This window comes from Gopherus evgoodei, chromosome 1 (assembly GCF_007399415.2).
Source record: "Gopherus evgoodei ecotype Sinaloan lineage chromosome 1, rGopEvg1_v1.p, whole genome shotgun sequence".
Classification (NCBI taxonomy): Eukaryota; Metazoa; Chordata; order Testudines; family Testudinidae; genus Gopherus; species Gopherus evgoodei.
Genome location: NC_044322.1, coordinates 254,677,034 through 254,701,302, shown reverse-complemented (window position 1 = coordinate 254,701,302; position 24,269 = coordinate 254,677,034). Strand labels below are relative to the sequence as shown.

General features: G+C 39.2%; 1 protein-coding gene across 6 annotated transcripts in view; it reads left to right on the top strand.

The window, feature by feature from the left end:
- Positions 1 to 21,860, top strand: part of CAPRIN2 (caprin family member 2) — a 58,912-nt gene extending 37,052 nt beyond the window's left edge. For 4 of the 6 annotated variants that reach the window (XM_030543392.1, XM_030543417.1, XM_030543400.1 and 1 more), the window contains 11 exons: positions 4,537 to 4,668; positions 4,908 to 4,995; positions 5,895 to 5,950; positions 7,385 to 7,489; positions 8,247 to 8,360; positions 9,376 to 9,519; positions 12,686 to 12,869; positions 15,742 to 15,921; positions 16,926 to 17,026; positions 18,827 to 18,893; positions 20,947 to 21,860. In XM_030543392.1, coding sequence (XP_030399252.1) covers positions 4,537 to 4,668; positions 4,908 to 4,995; positions 5,895 to 5,950; positions 7,385 to 7,489; positions 8,247 to 8,360; positions 9,376 to 9,519; positions 12,686 to 12,869; positions 15,742 to 15,921; positions 16,926 to 17,026; positions 18,827 to 18,893; positions 20,947 to 21,515 — 1,740 coding nt within the window. In that variant the 3' untranslated portion in view covers positions 21,516 to 21,860. The remainder of the gene's footprint in view (positions 1 to 4,536; positions 4,669 to 4,907; positions 4,996 to 5,894; positions 5,951 to 7,384; positions 7,490 to 8,246; positions 8,361 to 9,375; positions 9,520 to 12,685; positions 12,870 to 15,741; positions 15,922 to 16,925; positions 17,027 to 18,826; positions 18,894 to 20,946) is intronic. The other 2 variants (XM_030543425.1, XM_030543409.1) reach the window with 1 other exon arrangement.
- Positions 21,861 to 24,269: the final 2,409 nt, after the last annotated feature.

Here is a 24,269-nt window from a genome sequence, read left to right as displayed (position 1 = left end):
GTTTACTTCAGAGCATTTCTCCTGTTTCTCCAGGGCATTTTGAATTTTAATTTTATCCTCCAAAGCACTTCTGACCCCTCCAAGATTGGTATTATCTGCAAACTTTATAAGAATACTCTATGCCAGAGGTACTCAAACTGTGGTCTGTGAGCTCCATTCAGGTGGTCTGCAGATGGTTCCCTTTAAGGTGCACACCTGGGCAGCTGCACACAAGAGAATGAAGAGCTGCCCACCTAACTTTCAGTTCCATATAGTGGGGCTGTTGAGGCAGGAGAGAGGGAGAGACCCCCCCTCCCTTCTCAGCCCCATCTTGGGGGCTGCTGCGGTGGGGGAGAGGGCACATCATTGCATTAGAAAGGTAAGATTACTGATATTAAAATAAGTTGTGATTTCATTTGTAGAACAAAAGTAAGGTTTTATATAGCACTTTTATCCAAAGCACTTTACAATAGTTAGCTAATGGTACAAACAACATTTGGAAAGATCATTGTGTTCCGCTGAGATCCTCAGTAATTTTCAAGTGGTCCACAAAGTTTGAGATCCACTGCTCTGTCGTTATGTAATTCATTGATGAGGATATTGAACACAACTGGACCCAGGACTGATTCCTGTCAGACCCCACTTGATATGCCCGTCCATGTTTATGTGAACCACTGAACTACTTTCTGGGAATGGTTTTCCACCTTATAGTAGCTCCATCTAGGTTGTATTTCCCAAGTTGGTTTATGAGAAGGTCATGCAAGACAGTATCAAAAGCCTTACTAAAGTCTACATATACCACATGTATCGCTTTCCCCTCCTTGTCCACAAGGCTTGTTACCCTATCAAAGAAAGCTATTAGGTTGGTTTGACACAATGTGCTCTTGGGGAAAAACCCATGCTGTTCCTTATCACCTAAGTGTCTGCAAATTAATTGCTTCATTTGCTCCATTATTTTTCTAGCTAGTGAAGTCTAGCTGACTAGTCTGTAATTCCCCAGGTTGTCCTTATTTCCCTTTTTATAGATGGGCAGTATATTTGCCCTTTTTCCAGTCCTCTGGAATCACTCCTGACTTTTTGAAGATAATTACTAATAGCTCCGATATCTCCTCAGTCAGCTCCTTGAGTATTCTAGGATGTATTTCATCAGGCCCTTGTGACTTGAAGACATCTAATTTGCTTAAGTAATTTTTAACTTGTTTCCCTATTTTAGGCTCTGATCCTACCACTAGCATTCATGAATTTAGATGTCCAATTGCTACTAAACTTTTTGGTGAAAACAAATTCATCTAGCATCTCTGCCACTTCTACATTTTCTGTTTCTCTCTCTCTCTCCTCCCTCTAACCCTACTGAGTAATGGGCCTTCCTGTCCTTGGTCTTCCTCTTGCTTTGAATGTATTTGTAGAGTTTTTCTTGTTACCCTTTTGTCTCTAGCTAGTTTAATCTCATTTTGTGCCTTGGCCTTTCTAATTTTGCCCCTGCATACTTGTGGTGGTTTATATTCATCCTTTGTAATTGGACCTAGTTTCTACTTTTTGGTGTTTGAGAATGGAGAAAGGCAATATGGAGTGCCAGGTTGCTTTAAAAAAATGTCATTTGGTCACAGCTTTGTCTGCAGCAAAAGCTTATGCCAGGGGTTGGCACATCACTTCTGAAAGGTTGCAGAGTCTTCATTTATTCACTCTAATTTAAGGTTTTGTGTGCCAGTAATATATTTTATCGTTTTTAGAAGGTCTTTCAATAAGTCTAATATATAACTAAACTATTCTTGAATGTAAAGTAAAGTTGTTTTTTTTAAAAATGTTTAAGAAGCTTCATTTAAAATTAAATTAAAATGCAGAGCCCCCCGGACCGGTGGCCAGGACCCGGGCAGTGTGAGTGCCGCTGAAAATCAGCTCGCATGCCGCCTTTGGCACCTGTGCCATAGGTTGCCTACCCCTGGCTTATCCAATATCTTTTTTTGTATTCGAACATCATAATAGCTTGCCCTGTCAGTAGGCAAAAACTTGTTACTATAGACTAGTGTCCTGATATTCAGAAGTGCTGAGCACTTGTAGCCTCAAATTATTTCAACAGGACTTTCGGTTGACCAGCACTTCTGAAAAGTAGGCCAAAGTCTCATGCTTATTCTTTTTTTCACTTAAACTTAGTGTAATGCTGGAAGTCAAGTTCCAGTAACACTTAACACTGAAGTTACTGTAAATAAAATTGCAACTAATATCTGAAAAGAGATACAATGGAATCTTTGGTATGTGTGTGCACACTAATTTGTAGGACTGACATATATTCACTTAAACACACCAAAACAAAACTTTTTTAAAAGCTTTTGTTGGGTCTGTAAAGAGCGACATAATTTCAGATCTTTTCAACAATGTGAATAAAGTTGAGGTTATTACATGTATGAGGCACTAGCTCATGCTAATTCTATACCCACCACTAATTAACTACCTTCAGGAGCTGTGTATTGAGAAGAAAAAGTAACTTTAAATGGAGGACTTCAGAATTACTTTTGGGTTCTCTTGTACGCTGTAGTTATGCTTTTTGTATAATTGTGAGAAGATTTTTTCACATCTGATATATGAAAGCATGAAAAGCCCTTTTTAGCCAAAAGTCAGTACAACTTGAATAAGGAGGGCACTCCTTTTTGAAAATGCTTGTCAGGAGTGATGGAGAAATCTATACATGTATGGGTAAGAGGGAAGGATAGAGTAGAGCTGTAGATGACCAAAGGTAGATGGCTGTAATAGTGTGCGTGTGTGGGGATGAATGTAAAAAACAGCCATAAAATTCTCCAGGGTGTGAGAAGGTTAACAATGGCCTTGAGCGCAGCACAGGAATAACTCCAGGCCCCAGTCCTGTGCTTGACTAATGGATACTGAGAAGCCAACATGTACATATAGCTGCTGAGTTAGACGTCCCCATATTGTTCGTGAGTCGGAATACCTCCCTACTAATTGTGTAGCCATGGCATTACTGTGACTTATGTAGTGCTCACACTTACATGATTGAAGAGTAGGAAACTAAAATTCTTTGTTCCTGCATAACTTGGACAAAAATTGATCATCTTCATATAAGGGTATCCTATGTTTAATTGGCATTGTACGTTCATAAAACTGGAGTAACATGTCTGCTTTTCTTCATCCCTGATGGTGCAGCTGTCTAGCTACACAAACTAGAGACAGCAGTGTGCCTTTGGAATCTCCATGTAGGAATGTAGAATTGTTCATTTTCACTGTTTCTCATTAAATGACACTCTTTCCTTTTTCTAACTCTTCCACTTTTGAGTTTACCTGGGCAGTAAATAAACATGCAGAACTCTGCAAGAGCACACTAACCTAGACATGGCATGGAGTATGAAACATGTAACTGGGGAATGCTTGCAGAAGGTACTGAGTAGCATGCAAATAAGACTACAAAGCTTTGGATGTTTAGCCAGACTTATGAGGATCATTACTAGTGACTCTTGCATGCCTGTAGACTCTTCAGTAGTCTTCCATTTGTCTAACCTAATACTTTGATCAGTTCCATCTAATGTTATTGGAATCAGGCCTACTTCCTTCCTGTGGCATCTTTCCCATCAAACTTGTCTTTCAAAAGATCTACTACATCTAGTCACTCAGTGCTAATACTGGATTGTTTCTTACAGTGCATTGTTTAGTTCTAAAAGTAACGGCGGTTCTGCTGTGTAACCAATCTGTTTGTTTTTTCAACTGAAAATTTCCCTTACCCCTTTCTTGGAAATGATCCCCATTGTGGGGGAAACAACCACTCTACAGATCTTGGAACAAGCCAGAATGGGTTCTGTGGATTGGTTTGAGTATGTGACAAAGCTAAAAGACTGAAGTCTGAAATGATCCACAAAAAGCTGCATTCAGAACCCTTTTTCTTGAGGACTGGGGTATATATGTATTTCATGCCCAATTCTGAACTTGTGCTATTGCAACAGTTTTGCAGGAAATGCCCTTTACAGTCTGAAGCTTCAAATGTGGCAAGTTTGAGATGATAGTGCCGAGCAATCTTGTTTGTAGCTCTACCTACTATTAGCTGCTGTTTCTTTAAAACATCTGGCAATGCCACTTCCAAAAAGACACGTACTCAGTATTCTATCACTCATGACTCTAATTGCCTGGGGGAGGAGGTATACTTCAAAAATCTTTAAGAATTGTGCAGCTTAGTTTAAAAACTCAATTCCTATCCAAGTTTAGGCTTAAAACAGCTAAGAGAAAGTGCTTAGCTAGGCACTCCTAAATGCTGAGTGTTACTTATTTGGCTGAATAAATTTACCTGATTTTTGTCTCAGTTTTGCATACGTGGAAAAACCATAGTGAATAATGCAATGAACTTAATCCAGTGACATCAGTAAACTGATTTCTGAAGTGAACAAAGTGTGAAGTTGTACATCAAGTTTTCTTCAGGAGATGCCAATAACCAGTTTAGCACTTCCTATTCTGTGGTACTAGGTTCTTAAACATCTCTTCTTGTGAAGACCCTTGTCAGACTACTTACTGCAGGTGTTCCTCCTGCATCCATTTATATCATTTTTCATTACATGTTAGGTGCCTAAACCTGGACATCAGTCAGCTGCAGAATTTTGCTCTACTTCTACTCTTCCAAAGGATCCTATACTAAGGAGGGAAAAACTGCAGGATTTGATGACTCAGATACAAGGGACTTACAATTTCATGCAGGTATGTCTCTAGTTTATCCTGCAATAACACCTACGGGCTTGGGTCCCCATTGTGCCAGTGGTAATATTGTGGCAAATTTGTAGTAACTTGCTTTGTTACTGGAGTGGAGCTAGCTGCTATTGACTGACTAAATTAATGGAAGTTTTTAGCAGAACATAGAATATTTAAATTCTGTGATCTTTTTTGATCTGAACAATCCTAATTTTTTCCTATTTCATGAACTTGGTAATCTTTCTAAGGAGTCCATCCTGGATGTTGATAAAGCTTCACCAAGTGCTATTTGTTCATCCCAGCCACCTTCAGTAACTCCAGCAGGTAGCCCTGTAGGTAGGTAAACTCTTAAATAGAATCCGAGTTCTTGAAATTGAATGGAGCAATGTTTCACTTGCACTGTGCATCACCAATAGCCATAATGGAGAAAAAATTCTGTCTAGAATCTGACCATCTCCTTCACAATGTCTAACTCTAATGGCTAACATTTCATTAAATGGCCAACAGAATAATTTCGTGCATATTTAAGTGTTGCTGTAAGCTGCAGGGTTGTGGAACAATTGTTATCTTGCAACCTGACACTTATACATGGTCAAGTTCTTATAGCTTAGTACTGTAACCTCTCACCTAAGATTCAGTCCTTCAGGTTGTACTTGTGTACCTATCTATGACACAGAATGTTTTATAATAGAACTCTAACAACCTATGGAATTCTTACACATTGCCTCTGGTGCAGCAGTTAATACTGAACTGTCTCTTGTTATGCTGGTACTATTAAGGTTTGAAGGGTAACAGGACTGTTTTTTTAAAACGTTTGAAGAAATTGTGTATTACAAAATGAAGTCAGTCGTAATGGGTTTTGGGGAATGAAAGAATCTAAATGTTCATTCTTTTACCTCTGAAACTGAGTAAATTTGTCTTGAATCATTCAAGTAATCTTACTGAAATAGCTGTTCCATACGTAAGTCTTTCTGTTGTTGGAGATTGCTTTGACTTTTTAACTTCAAGATGAAACTACACTTCCTAAATGTGAGTGACTTAATTTAGGTTTTAATTTACTCAGCTTTCTGGTGTGCTTACTTTGTGATGTATAGTAAGGGCAATGTAGCTGCCCAAATTCAGGATTTAAAAAAAAAATCAGGTCTTCGAATTATGCTGAGACGCTGTAGTTAAATTTAAGGCAAATACGTTGCTTGACTAAACCCGACTAAACCCTTACTCTTATTTTTACAAAGCTTCTAAAGAACTGAAACTGCCAAGTCAAAATGACTTTCTTCAACAGCTACCGCAGGTAAACTTAAAATAAGGGTACTGCTCTGTAGAATTAGACAGTTGTGATTTTTAATAAGATTTTATGTATTGTGCTTTCAGAAATAACTTGAATTGTATTGGAAAATTATGCCAAAATATTGCTGTCACGAGACAGACTAAATAAAATTTGGTCTATCAAATTAAAACAGTATAGAACTTTAAAATCAAGTTGTAGTTTTTATAATCTCTTCAAAGCTAACTCCCACCAGATATACAGCTCATATACCCCAGGCTATATGTCAAAAAAGCATTGTATGCCATCTTAACTTCAGTGTAATAGCAGATGAGTGAAAATAACAAGCTCCATTTCACATTATGGAAGATGTATTTGGATTTAGCTTTCAATTGCCAGCACAACTAGTAGAGAGAGAGAAGGTGGGTAGGACCAACTTCTTTTGGTGGAAGAGAAGCTTTTGAGCTCCAGAGTTCCTTTTCAAATCTGGAAAAGAACCAGTTTTGCAGCTAAATACAAGATGGGACAAATAGTTAAGTATAAGGGGTTAATACAGCTGGCAAGAAGCCACTTAAAATGAAGTGAGTCATTAACATCTCTGCAGTCATAAGACAAAGGAATGTTAGTGGGTTTTGAATTTGTTGTAACGAGCCATAAACCCAGTGTCTGAGACCATGACTTTTAGTGTCTGGCAGTTATGAATTCAAGTTCCCAGGCTCATCTTCTGAAGATGGTGTTGTGTAGATTTGCTTTGAGGATGAGGACTGATAGGTCAGATATGGAGGGATCACTTTGAAAAGTGTTGGCTCACGTGATAGGGTGTCTTGGTTTGTCTTGTCATTTTTCTGAGTGAGTTCATTTGAGAGTGTAGATATTTGTCTGGTTTTGCCCACACAGTTGGGGCATTTGATGGACTGGATGCAGTATGTCCCATGTTCTGAATAGACACATGTAGGATCTGCACTAATCTAGGAAATATGCAAAAATCAAGAGAATTGTTTGCATTACCTACCAGGAGATGCAGTTGACCTTGATTTGTCAGTGTGCCTATTGCAATATTATCTGAAGAGTAATCATCATCCTCCAATAATGGTATAAGGAAGAAATTTTCATTTCAGACCACTAGCACTTGAGTTTTAAATAAAACTGTTCAAGTGGCTCAGCTAGTGTATTGAAAAGCAAATATAAGAGCAACTTGAAGAAAAATTAGGATGAATTTTCAAAAATACTGAATGGCAAGTGTTGTCTTTAGAGCAATATCTAAATGTCAGGAACAGTATATAATGGCCTATAGGCAGACATAACTGTTAGCGAAATTCCAAACGTTGGCATGAAACCGCGAATTTATAAACTAAACCATGCACTTTAACAAACCTGTGCCAGAAGGCTTTTCAGAACTACTAGGTTTGAGGGCTGTTATCTCCAATTAACTTTATCTGAAGTACTTTCTCTTCCTGCCAGGCTGCTGCTTCTCCCATGACCCTGCATGGCTCAAATACTTCCTTAGCTGATCACGCTCTTTCTGGTTCTGAAACAGATGATCTTATGACACCACAGACGCCACAGGTAAGATCTCAAGACAGCATTGACACTTCCCTCTGGAGTTTCGTTGGTCTTCATTGTGTTCCATGTGATGATTACGTTCTTGCAAAAACTATTTGGTGGGGCCTTCTTTAAAGACATGGACTCCATTCAACTGTTTAGAGGTACTGCTGCTGAGTAACAAGACTGTTTGTTTGTTTTCTCTCCCTGTGTATTGTCTTGATTCCAGGAACCAAACAAGTCTCCCACACAGAAAAGCAAAATTTCTAAGCCATTACACCAACTTCTGTTTTAAGGGAGTTTAGAATAGCACTAGCAAATACCTACATAGTATTGTGCAAATGTGTTTGGGTTGTAAAGTACTAACAGCATAAAAGAAAATTGGGAGATGGGGTGTATGTCAGTTTTTGTAAGCGGTAAAAGAATTATCTCCTTTGTAGTGACTTTAAAATACTGTCTTCAAGCCTGTAACTCTGTTCAGTGTGATACAAATATTTTGATTAAAAAGTAACCTATGAACAAATGATAGAATAGGACAGTCTTGCTTTCTGAGGGGAAATTATCAATTTTTCTGGATAACTGGCTAAAGCAAACTGAGAAGGCCATGCTACACATGTAGTTTTGTAAGAGATGTAGATCAAAGTAAACACAATAATCCAAAGTGAATGCATCAACACAATCTTCTATTACTCTAAAACTTTTTCAAATTATAAATTTCCCTATTTCTGCAACATTCTACTGGTAATTAAGTTACATCTGGTTAAGGCTTTTGTCCTTTCAGACATCAGAACCACTTTCTCAAGAGACTGAGAATTATACTTCATCTCCGCCACCTTATCAGACAAGCCCCTGCATATCTGAGCCAGTTATATCCAAAAAGATTGAAATTGCCCAGGTGAGTAACTGCTTTTCACATATGGTTAAATCTCTGCTCATAAACTTAACTTGAACAATTCAGTCAAAATTAACAGTCAAAATTAACAATGTAAATCTGAGTGACTAGATGCTTCAGATCTAAATTAGGTTTTCCGTTTTACTTAGTATGCTAAATACTTGATCTCAATAGTGCATCTCAGAAAGCTGGAAGCCTTCCTTTTTGTTCACCCTCTGCTTAGGGTGAATGTTAAATCAGTTTTTCTTACCTACAGTGCTCTGATATGCTGCCAAAGCGTTTTGCACTGATTGCAGCACACTTTATTTTAGCATTGGAAGGGACAAGTGTGGAGGCTTAAACAGCATTTAATGTACTTGCACATAGGCATTGACTTGGTACTGCATTGACCAAGCAAACTGTTTCAGCATTACAGTGCTGATCACTTTGGTAATTAAACATTGAACCTTTCTGGTAAGAAAGAGGTCACCATACTACTTTCTCTGGGATCAAGGAACTACCTTCTTCCTCAATATAACGCCACTAGATATAACACCAATTTGGTTATAACATGGTAAAGCAGTGCTCCGGGGCGGGGGGGTGGGGCTGCACACTCTGGTGGATCAAAGCAAGTTCAATATAACAGTTTCACCTATAATGTGGTAAGATATTTTGGCTCCCAAGGACAGTGTTATATCAAGGTAGAGGTGTACTTCAAAATATCTTTCAGTTGTGGAAAAAGCTGTTTATGTCCATGTTGTAGTTCCTTTTGTAGGAAGGTTATGATGGCTGGTATGTTTAGTACTCCATGGACATTCTTACACTTAATCAATAGACAGCAGTAGAAGTACTGATTGCTGAGGATGTACAGCAAGATTTGAAATTGTAAGCAGAAGCTATTCTGTTTTGCTATGTCCAAATGTCAACCTGCAGAAACTGCTGACTTCCTACAGTTTGTTCTAATGCCTAGACTAACTACTTGTGTTATTGCCTGATAACTATCAAGTGACCTCACCATGTATTTTTGTTCCTTCCTCAGGCAACTATTCCCCTGCCAAGAGAGCCACAGTCACCACTGCCTACTTCAAGCACCTCTATGTCACAGGGGCAAACCTTTCAATCTCCTCCAGCGAGCAGCAGTTCTGTTACCATAAATGCAGCTCCCTTTCAGGCTATGCAGACTGTAAGTATATCCTCTTGTAGAGGATAAACAGAAAAGCACTCATGACATGAATGCTTTAATTACTTCAGCATTAAAACTATTAAATGCACTGTCCAGGTTTCAGTGCAAAACTTGATAGCACATACTATAACTGAGGACCTCTCAATGTCAAAGTCTAATCATAAATTTTGGTTGCTCCTGCCTTTCCTTCTGTGCTTCATTAGTAGGATATTTCCATGAGCTGAGAAATTCTTCTGCAGCCATTGTGTAGGTCAAAATCAAGCACTACACATTGTTAATGGTCAAACTTTATTTATAATAGGCCAGCAGTTGCAGGTGACTGAATTGCTAATATGCTTATTTTCTAATCTACTGTTAATGAAATCTTAATTTCTGTTAGTCAGGACCCCTTGTTTGTAAACCTTTTTACAGTTGACATGCTAGATGCGTGTCTGAGCCAATTAACTTCTGAAAGTATGAGTGGGGGTTGCTGCATAGCAAAATAAGGCATTGCTTTCAAATCATGGGGCTGGCATGTTCTCCGCTAAAGTTAAAACCTTAAATTTTTGACCAGCCCACATGGTAGTGGTTTTATAGTTCACTGAGCTAGGTCCAACCATGCCTAAAGATTGAAGATTTGGCCCTGTTTTCAGATGACCAAGTCTAGTCTGTGTTGCTGGGAAAGACATGCAACTAAATCATATGAGGGGAAGGAAAACTGGAGACGCCTGTTTGAAAGGCATGCTTCTTCAAATGATCACGTGGATTCCTCGATGTTCCTGAGAGAACATGTTCTCTTGGCCAGCAGTGTTAGCTGAAGTTATGTCCTTGTGACACTCCATCCAAGGGCATAAAGGGTGGAACAAACCCAACCATTCCTCAATTCCTTCTTGCCAGCTATGGCAGTGGTATAGAACTCCTACCATTTTGTCATTCTGCATCATGCTGGTGGTGGTATGTTTTTTTTTGCCAGTTGGCAGGAGACTGTCATACTTTTAGTCTAGATGCTCCCTACCCTACAGAGGCTGTGTCAGACAAAATCCTTGAATCAAAATTTGCCCCCTGTCTGAAGTTGATACTGCTTAATTAGGTGTCTATTTTGCCTAGAAGATGAATGTATTCCCTGAGTGACTTTTTCCATGTATCGTGCCTTCTCTAAACAGTCAGTGCTGGAGAAGCTTGCCTAAAATTGTTGCTGCTGGAGCACTCTATGCAAGCCGCTTCAAATATCAAAAGGCAGGATGTAGCTAGATATAATTCCTTCCCTTCATCCCCCATTGAGATATGATAGGGAATAATCTCCTACCACATGCTTTCTGCTCCCTCCTCCTCCATTTGGGTAGCAGAGTGGAAGTTGACTAGGTATTCAGGAGAGGACTCAGTCAGCAGGAAACTACCTTGGGCTAACAGGAAAAAAAACTCTCCTCCTACCCCTTATGTGCCCTGTCCTAATACTTATATTTCTATTAGCCCTGGATGCTCTGGCATGTACAGCCATATTCATTCAACCCTACATTTTCTGCCACTTCTAGGATTAGATCCCCCTGCTGAAAGAGGCAGTATAGCTCAACCCAGTCAGGTCAGCTAGTACCAGCTCAGATTCTGGAAAGGCAATGAAGATCCTCCTAGCTTCTTTTCTCTCAATTTCCAGGGAGGTCCAAACTACAATCGAGAATCTTTCCTTTGAGGGTAAATGATCTTTTTTAATTCTAAAATGAATGAGGTCCTCCATTCCCTAAAGGACTCCAGGGTGACTCTGCATTTTTTTGGAACTGTGCATTCCAACCCCAAGAAGGAAATAAGACCAGTCTTCCTTCAGGTAGCATCCCCTTGCCCATTACTATTATCAGCCTCAGGACTTTAGAGCCACTGAGAGAAGCATGAGAACCTTAAACACTTTGTGCAGCCTGAATTCTGGTGCCCAAGATAATGACTCATCCATGAAATGGCTTTAGATTTCACATTGCCTTATCCTCATGAGCTTGTGGTTGGTTTCTGGTGGCTGGGAATCTCTGCCATCCCAACAACTTGTGGAAATAGAAGTAATCTATAAAATAGAAAAATAGCCTTGCTCTTTTCTCCTGGATTATTATTATACCTTATTTGCAAATGATAGTTAATTATTTCTATAGTCTGTCCCAGCTCCAAAGAAGTTCAAATTGCATAATCTCAATATAGTGACAGAACTTCATATAGGTGGTAGAGTGGTTTGCTTTCTCACACAGATTGTCTGCTTGCCTTTAACAATTCATGCTGTCTCCCCACATTTCATAGTATATCTGTCACTGTACCATAGGATAGATGGCTACCTTAGTATGTGATTTGCAGTTAAAGGTAGAAGCTGAAGTGCTTGCCTGGTTGGGTACAACTTTGAATTTCTTGCCTCTCACTGAAGGGAACAAAGGTGGTTGTAGTGCCCAGCCACTTTACAAGACACTCGTAATGGTTCCACTACTACTATTGCTAAAGGCCAAACAAATCTTCCGTTTAAGATTCTGAACTTGTCCATGCATCATTCTTAAAACACTTCCAAAAGCATTTTTAGGACTGACACTAAGCATCAAGCAGCTTGTTGTGGCAGCTATTCTTCAGAAAAGGACAGCCTCAGAACTGCCTCTGCTTGGTTAGTATGTGTAGTAAAAATGAAAGCAGAAAAGCCATGTGCATGTGGTTAGCTGCCAACAACCTGTTTCCCAACTGAAAAATCTCTAACCTAGCTGGTGATGGGAATCCCAGTAGCGAGACTGTTCACTGAGGTTGTACTACATCTCTGGACCGGGGTTTAGGTTTCAGTGAGTTTGGTAAAAGCAGGCTATTGCCAGCAATAACTCAACATTAGAGTAAAACTTTAAAAGTTAATTGTCTGGTGTTTGGAAAAAGGTGAGGGGTCAGGGTAGGGGGCTTGGAGATATGACCTGAAGTCAAGGCTCTGACAGACTGTGACCTGGTGGTGGAGGGCTAGTCACTGTGCCTCCAGTCCCTGTATCTAAACTAGGGTTAACTCCCACATTTAGTCTTAATAGACGAGATTCTTCAGACCATGAACTCTAACCTGGTATGAGACATGTAAAAGGTGTAGCACAATTAGGCCCTGAACTGAGTCTTCAGGTGCTACTGTTTGTTGTATAAATAGTGAAGTATTAATCAACAGTTAAGCTTTTGATTAAATAAAACATACTTCTTCCAGGTATTTAAGGTGAATGCACCCCTGCCTCCACGTAAAGAGCAGGAAATAAAAGATGACTCCTCATACTCTGCAGGATATAACCAGAGTTTTTCTACAGCAAGTACACAAACTCCTCCTCAATGCCAGTTGCAGTCCACTCATGTTGCAGAGCAAAACTCTCTTTCACAAGAAACTTTGCCAACAGGTGAGGAAAATTCTTTGTACATGGCTGTATGTTTTAAGTGACGCTCTAGACTGACTTGACTATCAAACTGACACTTCAATCTGTTAATCTGCTCCTGAACTTCTGCTTTTAATCCCGTAATCCCCTGCAGGTGCAATACAGATAAAATGGAGTTCAGCATTTATTCAGTTAAGTCTGTGCAGTTGGAAGTGTAGTTACATAGGTATTGCTGCTGTTAATAACCAGTCCAGAGTGCTCTCACTGTGTGAAGAGTACCCAGCTTGACTTTTTCAGTCCTAACTGGAGTTTGCAGGAGTAGCAGTCTGAAACTAGTTACTTGTAAACAAATTAAATTTGCCCAAATCAAATGAGAGCAAATGATCGTTTTGACAGTCACTACTTGGAGTAGAATTGTAATTCAAGGTGACCTGTTTACTGAGTGTTTTTGCTGAAGTGTACTATTTTGAAACCTGAATTTTAAATTACTAACCTGGTGAAAAGGGATGTTCTAAACAGTGCATGTGCATGCACTGGTTGCAGATGTAATTTGATCTTGGTATGATTGTGTGTAATTCCCAGTAAGCAGATTTAGTCACCAAGGAATAGTATTTATTTGCAAAGATTTAATTTTTGTGTGATAGTGGTGAACTGTTTCACTTAGGACTAGTCTGTCTGGAATCTCCAGTATTAGACAAACCACTGAGCTATCCCTCTTCCCCCCCTCCCCCAAGTATTAGACAGTAACCTTTTTGTAAGTTGTCTGTTGCAGTATTTTTCTAAGTTTGAAATGTCTTGAACTACTTTTGTGCAGGAATAAGTACTATACAGATGGTACATTGGTATTATTAAAGGTAGCAAATTAGTGTTACATGATTTCCATCTATCCTCAGAATTTGCTTTTATCTCTAAGATAGAGGCCTCTGTCTTCAGGATTAAACTTGTATTTTCAATTTTCTTGTTTTTGGGGAATTTTTTTTACTTTTGTAGCATGCTTGTTTTGGGAACTCTTCTACATAGCTTGTATTAGCTGGAAAGGTCCTGGGAAGAGAGGTAGTGGCAGCAAGTGAGGGGAGAACTATCTTGCACTGAGGAGCAAATACTGAATGTATGTCCTAATGATATTGGAGGTAAACAGGAAAACCTTCTAAGAACTCCTAACTTAAATGTTGCTACCTTTGCCACCATTTTCATGGATAAACAAAATACTTGATACACAATGTAAAAACTGTTTGTTACTGAAAAGCTCCCCTCATAAATATAAGGTTTTGTGTCTCGATAGAGAGAGAAATACCAAGATTCTCTGTATTGTCTTTAAGGAATGATTAAGAGGGAGGTTCTTAAGCCATGGTAGGATGTTCTTGCAAGTCCCAATCCAAACTGAGGCAAATCTGAGCTGGAAGATTTTTAAGTTTCAAATGTAAACAGAAGCAAAGTTCAAAGGCAAATCAGGAGTCTGTTGCATATGAAATTGATACTGCTGACTTCTCAGTTATAAATAAGTCATTCAAACTCTCTGCACTCATAAGTATTTGCAATTGCCTTTGACCTCTGAGATACTATGTGCAGTGAAGGACAGAGCTTTGTTCTTAAACCCATCTGAAACATGGATTGCACAAACTGTCAGTCTTTCCTCTTTTGACAAGTAGAAATCTTGACACATGTCTTGGTTTTTATACAAAAAACAAAAAGGGCATCTCTGAAGGCACTCCTGCTATATATCACAAAAAGTAAGATTAAAGAACATAAAACTCCCTACCCCATAAATCTGATTCCCTTTAGAAGCCAACATCCACTGTAGCCTGCACAGATCCAAGAAAACTTCATTCTGGAGTTGAAAACATTCTGTCACTAGCCCTCCGTAAATCTAAGGGAATCAAGTGCTCTTGGTGGTTGTAACTGGCAGGATAACATGAGACAAAGTAGTCTCACATAGCAATGTCCCCAGCTATTTAGGGCATGACAAGTCAAACTACAAAAATGTCAAGCCAGAAACCAATAGGAAAGTAGTGCAGATCATGAGACATTGGTGTCATGTGCTGCAACCGAGACACTATTTAACAGGTTAGCCACCACTTGCTTCACCAGCTTGTTTCCAGATTGATCCATAAGGTAGCCTTACGCAGAGCACCTTCAAATAATGCAGTGTTGAGGTGACAGACATGGACCACTGTAGCAAGGGCTGGATCTTAAGTCAATCTTGTGGCCAGGCACAATGATGGGCATTGCTTGGCACTGCAATGTTGGTTGGGGTGGTTGGATTCCCTAGCTGCAAAGATTAGTAACATGCTGGGAACACAACCTTGATCAGAGGAGATTGGGCTCATCATATCTGGTTGTCTGCTAATCTTAGCAGCATCACCTCATTCTGACCTGGACTGAGCATCAGCCAACTAGCTTTAATTTATCACCAAAAATATTCATGATGTACTGTGGCTGCCAGATTCTGTATGCCAAGTTTAGTATTTTAATTATCCTATGACTTATCAGGAGGACAGTGCTAGCTTAAAACAATGAATAAACTCTTAAATGTCTATATATGGACTCAATTTTTCATGGCTTGTCACAGGAGAAATGTGTAGCAAGACACTGTCAACAGATCTCGCTTGAATCTGTCCAGAATGGGTTCAACTTCTAGGAAGTAAGGGGCTTGAATAGCGGTACTTGTCTAACAATTTTATGCCTTGTGCATCAGTTCTGTTCAATGGTGAAAAGTATGGTTCAAAAAACTTTGTGTGGGACTAATGGGAGAAACATTTCTTATAATGCAGGAAATGCAGTAAAACATATTGGATTTAGAGCTTTCATTCAACATTGATTTCAATGCTGAAATAACTTAGAGGTATAGTAATTCACTGTCTAATTTCTTTTTTGTTTTTTCCCCTTTCTTAAACAGTTAATTACCAACCCGATGGAGCTGTTCCTGTAAGCAATGGTAGCCTTGCCTTTTATCCAGCACAGACTGTTTTCACCAGACCCACTCAGCCTTATCTCAATAGTCGTGGATCTGTTAGAGGATCTGCCAGAGGTGGGAGATCACTGACCAATTCATATCGTTCCCCTGGTGGATACAAAGGTATATTTCCACTTGCTTCACCACCTCCCTGTGAAGTGATCAATTCTAGCCGTACTAGGGGATATAAGATACTTCTGCGCATTAATCCTAAAAGCTAATAGCATTGAAATTAGGAAAGTAACATACTGTATATGAAACATTAGCATTTTATAGTAATTGGCAGAGGAGTATTAAAGAGCCCGGAGGGGTAAGAGGGGCTCAACTGCCTGTGTTTCAGCAGGCATGAGCTCGCGCCTCAACTTCCCTCTGAACTAGTAGTAAACAAGATCACTGGATTACTTTGAAGAGAGGGATGGGGGAGCTGGAAGGAGAGGTGCTTGGGGTCCAGTTCTGGCCTATAGGTCACATATTTGACAATTTTGCTATGGAGTATTGTCCTACAGTTTGTAATTACATGGACTTTGACAGATTAAACAAAGTATAAATGGGTTACACTTTATCAATTTGAGGGTCTGAATCCTCATTTTCTATGAGGGAATGTTAGTTGCTGGTACTGCTTTGGTTTTGCTGGTACTAGTAGCTTTCTACGCTCATATGAGAGTAGTTCACTTTATAACTACAACTAGCCTCGTGTTGTAGCAGTACCTAAAAGGCGTAAACTTGTCACCAGCTTATGATTACAGTAGTTCTTCTTTTTGGCGAAGTACAGCATCTGGGCTTAAATCTGCCATGTCTGAAGGGCATTGCTTTAAAATCCTGCATCTTATGCAAGTCCAACATTACATTATTAATGTAATTGAGACTCTTGCGGACTAGATCGACCATGTTCGGAATAAATGAGTTCTAATAAAATGCTGTTATGAGTTGTAATTTTGACATCAATGATTATGCCATGTGTTTGAACTCGACACAAAGCTGCTCTGAAATATGGAATAAATTGTGCATGCACACATTTTGTAAACTGTTTTTAAAAAATTGATGCTGACAGTCCCTCAAGGAAAATTCTTATTTGAATGTTAGTAACATAAACTGACTCTGGCACTTTAATTTTATATTTTGAGCAGGTTTTGATGCTTATAGAGGATCCCCGTCTATACCTAATGGCAACTACAGTCAGCTGCAGTTCGCTGGTAGAGATTACCCTGGAATTCCATATTCTCAAAGGGTAAGGATTTACTTTTTCTTTCTTGTACCTTTCATGTGTCCCTACATTTTTCAGGAAGTTAACTAGGTTTGGCTACAAACTAGAAAGTGAGTTGAAATTTCATAATACAGATTTTTTTAGTACAATACACAATGCTATTTTTAAATTTACTATTGTTTCAGATACTGTTCTGCTAAGTGCTTTTGTACAATAATCTGATCTCTACCTACTAACCTTGGCTGACAACTAGGTTTAGACCTGAGACTTGCCATCCTGACACAGTGCAAACAGGATGTTGAACTGGAGGAATTCTTTCAGAACCCCTTGTTTGATTTTTAGACTGAGGATAGTATAGAGCAAGTTTCAGCAACCTTTCAGAAGTGGTGTGCCAGGTCTTCATTTATTCACTCTAATTTAAGGTTTCGTGTGCCGGTAATACATTTTAACATTTTTATACGGTCTCTTTCTGTAAGTCCATAATATATAACTAAACTATTCTTGTATGTAAAGTAAATAAGTTTTTTTTTTAAATGTTTAAGAAGCTTCATTTAAAACTAAATTAAAATGCAGAGCCCCCCGGAATGGTGGCCAGGACCCAGGCAGTGTGAGTGCTGCTGAAAATCAGCTTGTGTGCTGCCTTCGGAACTCGTGCCATAGGTTGCCTACCCCTGGTATAAAGTGACTGATCTGAGTTCTCTCCTAGCAGGTTAGATGCTGTTGGCATCAGAAAACTGACAAATATTAGGCAATTTGCCTGCACATCCTTCAGGGAAAAACAAAATTGCTTATTTCCATTTTTCAGAAGGCTACATTAGACAGACAACTATTATGCTCATCTACCACAGGTTTCTATTCTCATTCTATGCTCTATATGGGGCACAGGAAAACAATACAGTTTGGATTGTAAGACCCTTCATGTCGTCTTAATTCCATTTTGAATGGAATGGTATTTTTTCCCAATGCCAACTTGCTTTCCTACTCTAGAATGGGAAAGCAAGTTGGCTGAAGTTCAAAGTGCGTAGGGCTGGTGGATTTAAAACATGCAGCTGCTCCCAGTGTTGGGAGGTATGTCTACCCCTAGCATTGTCTTCTCTGCTTCTGGGTTCCTATGAGCACCAGTAGCCAATATGGTCTTGATTTGCACATAGCTGCCGAGGTTCCTCTTGGTAACAGACTGCCAAATTTTTTATGCCTTATCTTGAGATGGATTGATTGTAATGTGCTGTACCAGAGGTTACCATTGACAAGTCATCTTAAATAGTGCTACTCATATGGAACTGTGTTCAAATGTCACTAGTGTCGGACTTGCACTGAATTGCAAATGGAAATCTGTATTGACTTTAAATCCCTACATGGTTTGGGTTCTGGTTATATTGGACATAGTCCCAGCTCCTGATGTCTGGGATGTACAGGCTAACATGCCAAGGGTGGTTCTCTGAAGTTTAAGGAGCTGAAGGTGCATAGTAGTAGACAGGAGGATGCTCTGCTGTGAAATCTGTTCCTCTTCACTGGTTCAACAGAGCTTGTATTAAGTTTCAAGAACACTGCAGTACCTAAGAGGGTAGACTGAATGGCTGGAGTTTCGCAAATAGGAAGTTGATCTGTTAATGTTGACTTAGCCTTTGGACATATGGAAAGCAATTTATGATCCTGTGTATTTTGTATGTCAAAAATAATCCCCAAGCATGTACTGATTAACTTTCTAAGCAAATGAAGTGTACTTAGAGTTAGTTGCCTGTGCTACAGAATGCTAACTTTCTAGTTGGTGGTCTCATTCTTAAGATAGTTAGGAGTACTAACTAATACTTTTGTTCCTTCTAGGATGTCAATTACCAGCAATGCTATAAACGAGGAGGAGTAACCAGTGGTCCTCGATCAAACTCAAGAGGTAAGGCTAACATGATATCCCTAACCATGTGCATAAAATATTAAAATGTAATTATATTCTGAACAGTAATCCTAAAAAAGGCATAGGGGTCACAAATATAACTTAGATCAAACTTCTGTTGTTCCAGAGTGTAAATCCTGTTCAAAGTAAGCATTAAACTTTGTCTGGGATCTCCAGTCTAGCAGTCCTCCCTGCTAATAAATCATTGCAAGTACTAAAAACTTTGCAACTAAACAGTTTAATTCTGACAGATCTAATGGTCTCCCATATCTCCATGTCTGCAGTGTGAATAGAAGTAGAAAATTTTCTTTAAGATTAGAAATATTCACAGGGTGCCAGTTTAGCATCCTGTAGCTGATAGGATTAGCTATTTCACTCAAGTCTTGGTTGGCCAACTGTGTGTGTGCAGGGCTTTGGAGCTGTGCTCTGGCTCCGCTCCAGCTCCAGGCAAAAACCTGCAGCGCCACTGCTTTGGAGCTGCTCCGCGGCCCAGCTCCGGTCTCTGCTCCAAAGCCCTGTATGTGTATATCTATATCTAATCTTTCCTATGTCTCTCTAAGCATTATGGGGAGATTATTTATTTATCTATATCTATAGGGAGAGAGATTTTATTTATATCTCTATATAATATCTTAGCACCTGTTTGTAGGTAAGCTGTCTAGCAAATATGGGTCCCAAAAACTTGGGCAAGGTTACATGTGTATATGAGAGCTTTCAATGTGAAGCTCATATTTGAGATGCAGCATAACTTCTCTCCAGGTTGGAATATAAACACTAAACAAATAGATTTTGAGACTCAACCTTACTGATCCTGAAATCTTTAAGTACTAATAGGATATTCTGTATCTGAAAAATTGCAGACTAAAACATTGGGGCGGGGAGGAAATGAGCTTGCTGTGAGTGAAGGGGGAAGATCCCTGCTTTTTATTGCTGGGCTTGGAATAAGTGAGGGAGTAGACTGCAGACCAAAATCTTTAAACACAAAATTTTGGTTTTAAAAGTAAGCAATTGAGTTTTAGGAAAGCTAGTTTTACGAGATCAGCAACTTTAGTACTAAGATCTGATCATGAAATCCTTAAAGTTCTTGTTTTAGGTTACAGGCGAGAAAATAGACAGGAAGAAAATTGCTCATCAGGTAGAACTCATTAGAGAGAGTACTTCAGAAGAAGGGAATTGAGGAAACAGATGACTAAAGGAGAGAAGCAGAGATTCTAAAACAATCGTGTAACAGAGGACTGAGACAGATACTACTTCAGTTAGTGTTACTAATGAAGTTGAGATAACTTTGGTTTTTCCTATACTAAACAAACTAACATTTTAAGTTATCATTGTAGGAAAAACAGAACTTGCCTTGAACATTGAGGTGACTTATGTTTACAAACCCGACCTAGTATTACATGCATGTCATGTTCTGTCAGTGCATTGCATCTTAAAACGGTTACTTTTTTGGTGGGGTGCAGAAAGTTGCTTGAAAATGGTTTGTTTCAGATTGACACTTCTTATATCCATGACAGTGGTACTGCATTCCTTATTTGTCTAGAGTCAGCCATCAGGACACAGTAGGACTGACTTCAGATTATCAAACTAATTTAGCTTCTCTATCTCCTGAAAACTTACAAGAAGGGTTGCTTCTGAAACTTAATCCTCCAATTGGTCACCATAAGACCTTGAGCTAATCAGTAAAAAATAAACCTCCCATACTCTGAGAATCTTCAACAGTTGGTGTACACTACTTTGGGATTAAACCACATGGCATTATTTCTGCTAAAGCTGTATTTGTAGCTGCTACCATCCTTTAGGGTGTGGAGAAAATAGTGAGCCATGAACAGTCTTTTGTTTAGCAAGATAGTTTTGACAGTGAATAAAGTTGTTTGTTCTCACAAGGCTCCTTTGACTATTTATTATTGTAATAATTGCAATGTTTATATATACAGTAAACATGCATGTAAAAATACCCATAAACTTTCAAGTCTTAATCTTAAACCTGCACTTTGAAAATTATCCTTCTGTCCAATTTTAAGAATCATTTACCATTGCTAATGATCTTTAACAGCAGGATGGAGTGATTCTTCTCAGGTGAGCAGTCCAGAAAGAGACAATGAAACCTTTAATAGTGGGGACTCTGGGCAGGGAGACTCCCGCAGCATCACCCCTGTTGACATGCCAGTGACAAGCCAAGCTGCCACCATACTACCAGTGCACGTTTATCCCCTCCCGCAGCAGATGAGAGTTGCCTTTTCTGCTGCAAGAACATCTAACTTGGCCCCTGGAACTCTAGATCAACCCATTGCATTTGACCTTCTGCTGAATAACCTTGGAGAAACTTTTGATATTCAGCTTGGTAGGTTTAATTGTCCAGTGAATGGCACCTATGTCTTCATCTTCCACATGCTGAAGCTGGCTGTGAATGTTCCACTGTATGTAAACCTTATGAAGAATGAAGAAGTCCTAGTGTCTGCATATGCCAATGATGGGGCTCCAGACCATGAAACAGCCAGCAATCATGCTGTCCTACAGCTTTTCCAAGGGGACCAGATCTGGTTACGTCTGCATCGGGGAGCTATCTATGGAAGTAGCTGGAAATATTCTACCTTTTCAGGGTACCTCCTGTATCAAGACTGAAATGAGTGTAACGTTTACAAAAAAGCTTCTCCAAACAAATTGGTGGAGGTGGTGGGGAACTAGCTTTGCACTTAATACCGATTTCATAGAAATATAGTTCCATTATCTGGGAGATGGTGGTCCTGTTATGCAAGGTGAAATCCTGGATTGGGTTACTGAATCAGCACTAATATGGCACTTTATCAATTGTGATGTAGCCTTGCTAGTTAAGCTGTGAATGTATATTGTTTGCACTTATCCTTTAACTGTATTGATGTCCAGCTTACTACACTACTGATATAATTGCCTCAAGTATGGGCTATTCACAATGCCTTGTTGTGCCTCAATAAAACAAATTAATATGCATTTTAGTATTTATTTTTATAGTGTGTTTATTATACAACTGTACCTAAAAACTTGGTCCACTAGCTTGTGGTGTGTAGTATATTGTATTTTTAGTAACGAAAATTAGTCTTCACCCTGAATTTTAGGAAACTGTGCTTGAATTTTTTTAGATGGAGACCACTGGCTCATTGTTTCTCCCCCCTGCCAATGCTGTATGTTCTCCAGAGCTCTGTCCTTTCCAGTGCTAAATGAATCAAAGTAATGGCTTGCATACTACTGTTGCTGGTATTAACTTCTAGCTCTTTCAATTAAGAAATTGCTCCTGATTCAATCTAAATGTTCCATTTTTCTTTTTACCTTATTTTAGATGTCCCAGGTAATCTAGTTATATCCCTCTACATTTTTCCAGGGATGTTCCCTTCAGCCTCTTCAGTCCTCACATAGCCAGTTAATATGCTTCATAGTCTTAAACTTGAAACAGTTCCTTTAGACCCCTAATCATTGGTTCTGTATATTCCTTTCATTCTGATATTCCTTGTATTGAATTCCAGAACTGAAACCAGTGTTACGTGCTGTATGGAGGGTGTATAACTTCACTGTGGTGTATGTAACCCAAAATCACACTTGAAGAAAGCCCGAACATGATGTAATCTCCTAAGCTGTTGACTGTCCCAAGTCTGTTTGGTAAAATTGCTTTGAAATCTTGCTGAATGGACTTGAGTGTTTTCAGTTTGCACTTTCTATCTGCAAAAAGAACAGGAGTACTTGTGGCACCTTAGAGACTAACAAATTTATTTCAGCATAAGCTTTCGTGGGCGACAGCTCCATTCTTCAGATGCATAGAATGGAACACTCAGATATTTATACATACAGAGAACATGAAAAGGTGGAAGTATGCATACCAACTGGAAGAGTCTAATCAATTGAGATGAGCTATCGTCTATCTGAACTCTAAGGTGTGTCAGAATATTTCTCTCCCATCTAAAGTTTCACAATATTGTTTAATATGCAGATCTCATGAACTCTTTAGTTAGCTTAAGCAAATCAAGTCCCTAGCAATTCATTAGACAGCTCTTCAGTGTAATTACCATATAGCAAAGTTCTTCAACCAGTGTTCCATCCCTTTTGGCTGCTCAGGTCAAGTTAACTGGAATATTTAAGTACAACTTTAAGACACTGAAATGCAGTGCTTCAAGTACAATGTAAAATGTCGTCGTCATTCTGTGGTTTCATGTCTCAATTACTTAATATGGTATTTATCCAAAGAAGGGAGAAGGGTCGTGTGCAATGATCTGTTTTAACTGAATCTTCATGGTCTGTTTATTTCTAGTTGCAGTTAGTATCCCTGACCCAACTGAGGTATTTAGAATAGAATATTCAGCTTGATGTGTGTGTATGGGGTTAAGTTCTACAACTGATAGAGCAAGAAAAGCAGCTCAGTTGCCAATTCTTTATTGGCTCTGCAACAGTAAAACAGAAGTTTCAGTAAGCAAATATAACACAGAATACATCAGATATGAAGGAAAAACCTGCCATTTTAGGCAGTTTTGATTATCCTACTTATAGAGAGCAGATGTACTCTCAAACTACACTACCTTCATCTGCTAATCATGTAATTCTGTCCAAACTAACAATTCCATGGCCAGGAAAGACCATACTGATTATGTAATCTAATCAGTAGAACACATGCCATAGAACGTCCCTGAAACAATCGCTGTTCAAACTAGTGGGTCTCTTTAGAAATATAGTCTTGACTTTAAAAATGTTCAGTGGCGGTAAATTGTTCCAATGGTTAATTACCATCACTGCTGAAAATTTATGCCTTTTTTCCCCACCTGAACTTGTCTAATTTAATCTTAAATCTAGCAGACAAAACCCAAAGGCTAGAAGAGCCCACTATCAAATTTTCCTGTGTAGGAACTTGGACTGAAAGCCATCCCTTAACTTTATTAAGCTAAACCAGGGCGGCGCCCATGGGGACATCTAAATGTGCCCGTGTCCTGACTGGTGGTCAAGCATCTGCCAAAATGCTGCCGAATTTCAGTGGCATTTTGGCGGATGCTCGACCGTGGCCACGGTCCTTTGTCTGGTGCCCACCAGATGAAAAAGGTTGGGGACCACTGAGCTAAACCAAGTTGTCTGGCAAGATTTCTGTAAAGATGCTGAGTATCCATGGTTCTGTTTATCCCTTAAGAACATAGATTTTTCTCCATTCAATTGTAGTCAGGTTAATTGACAAGTGATAACTGCAAAGATCACTTTTTGAAGACTGTCTTAATCCTCTGCTTTCTCCCCACTTTTCTATGGCTCTTCAAAAATTGCCCATAATTCAGTGAATTTGCTAATATCCCTAACACTTTGGTAGGCAGATCATCCAGAGCTGTGTTTAACTTGTGAATACCTCAGTAACATTAATCCCACTCCAGTTGT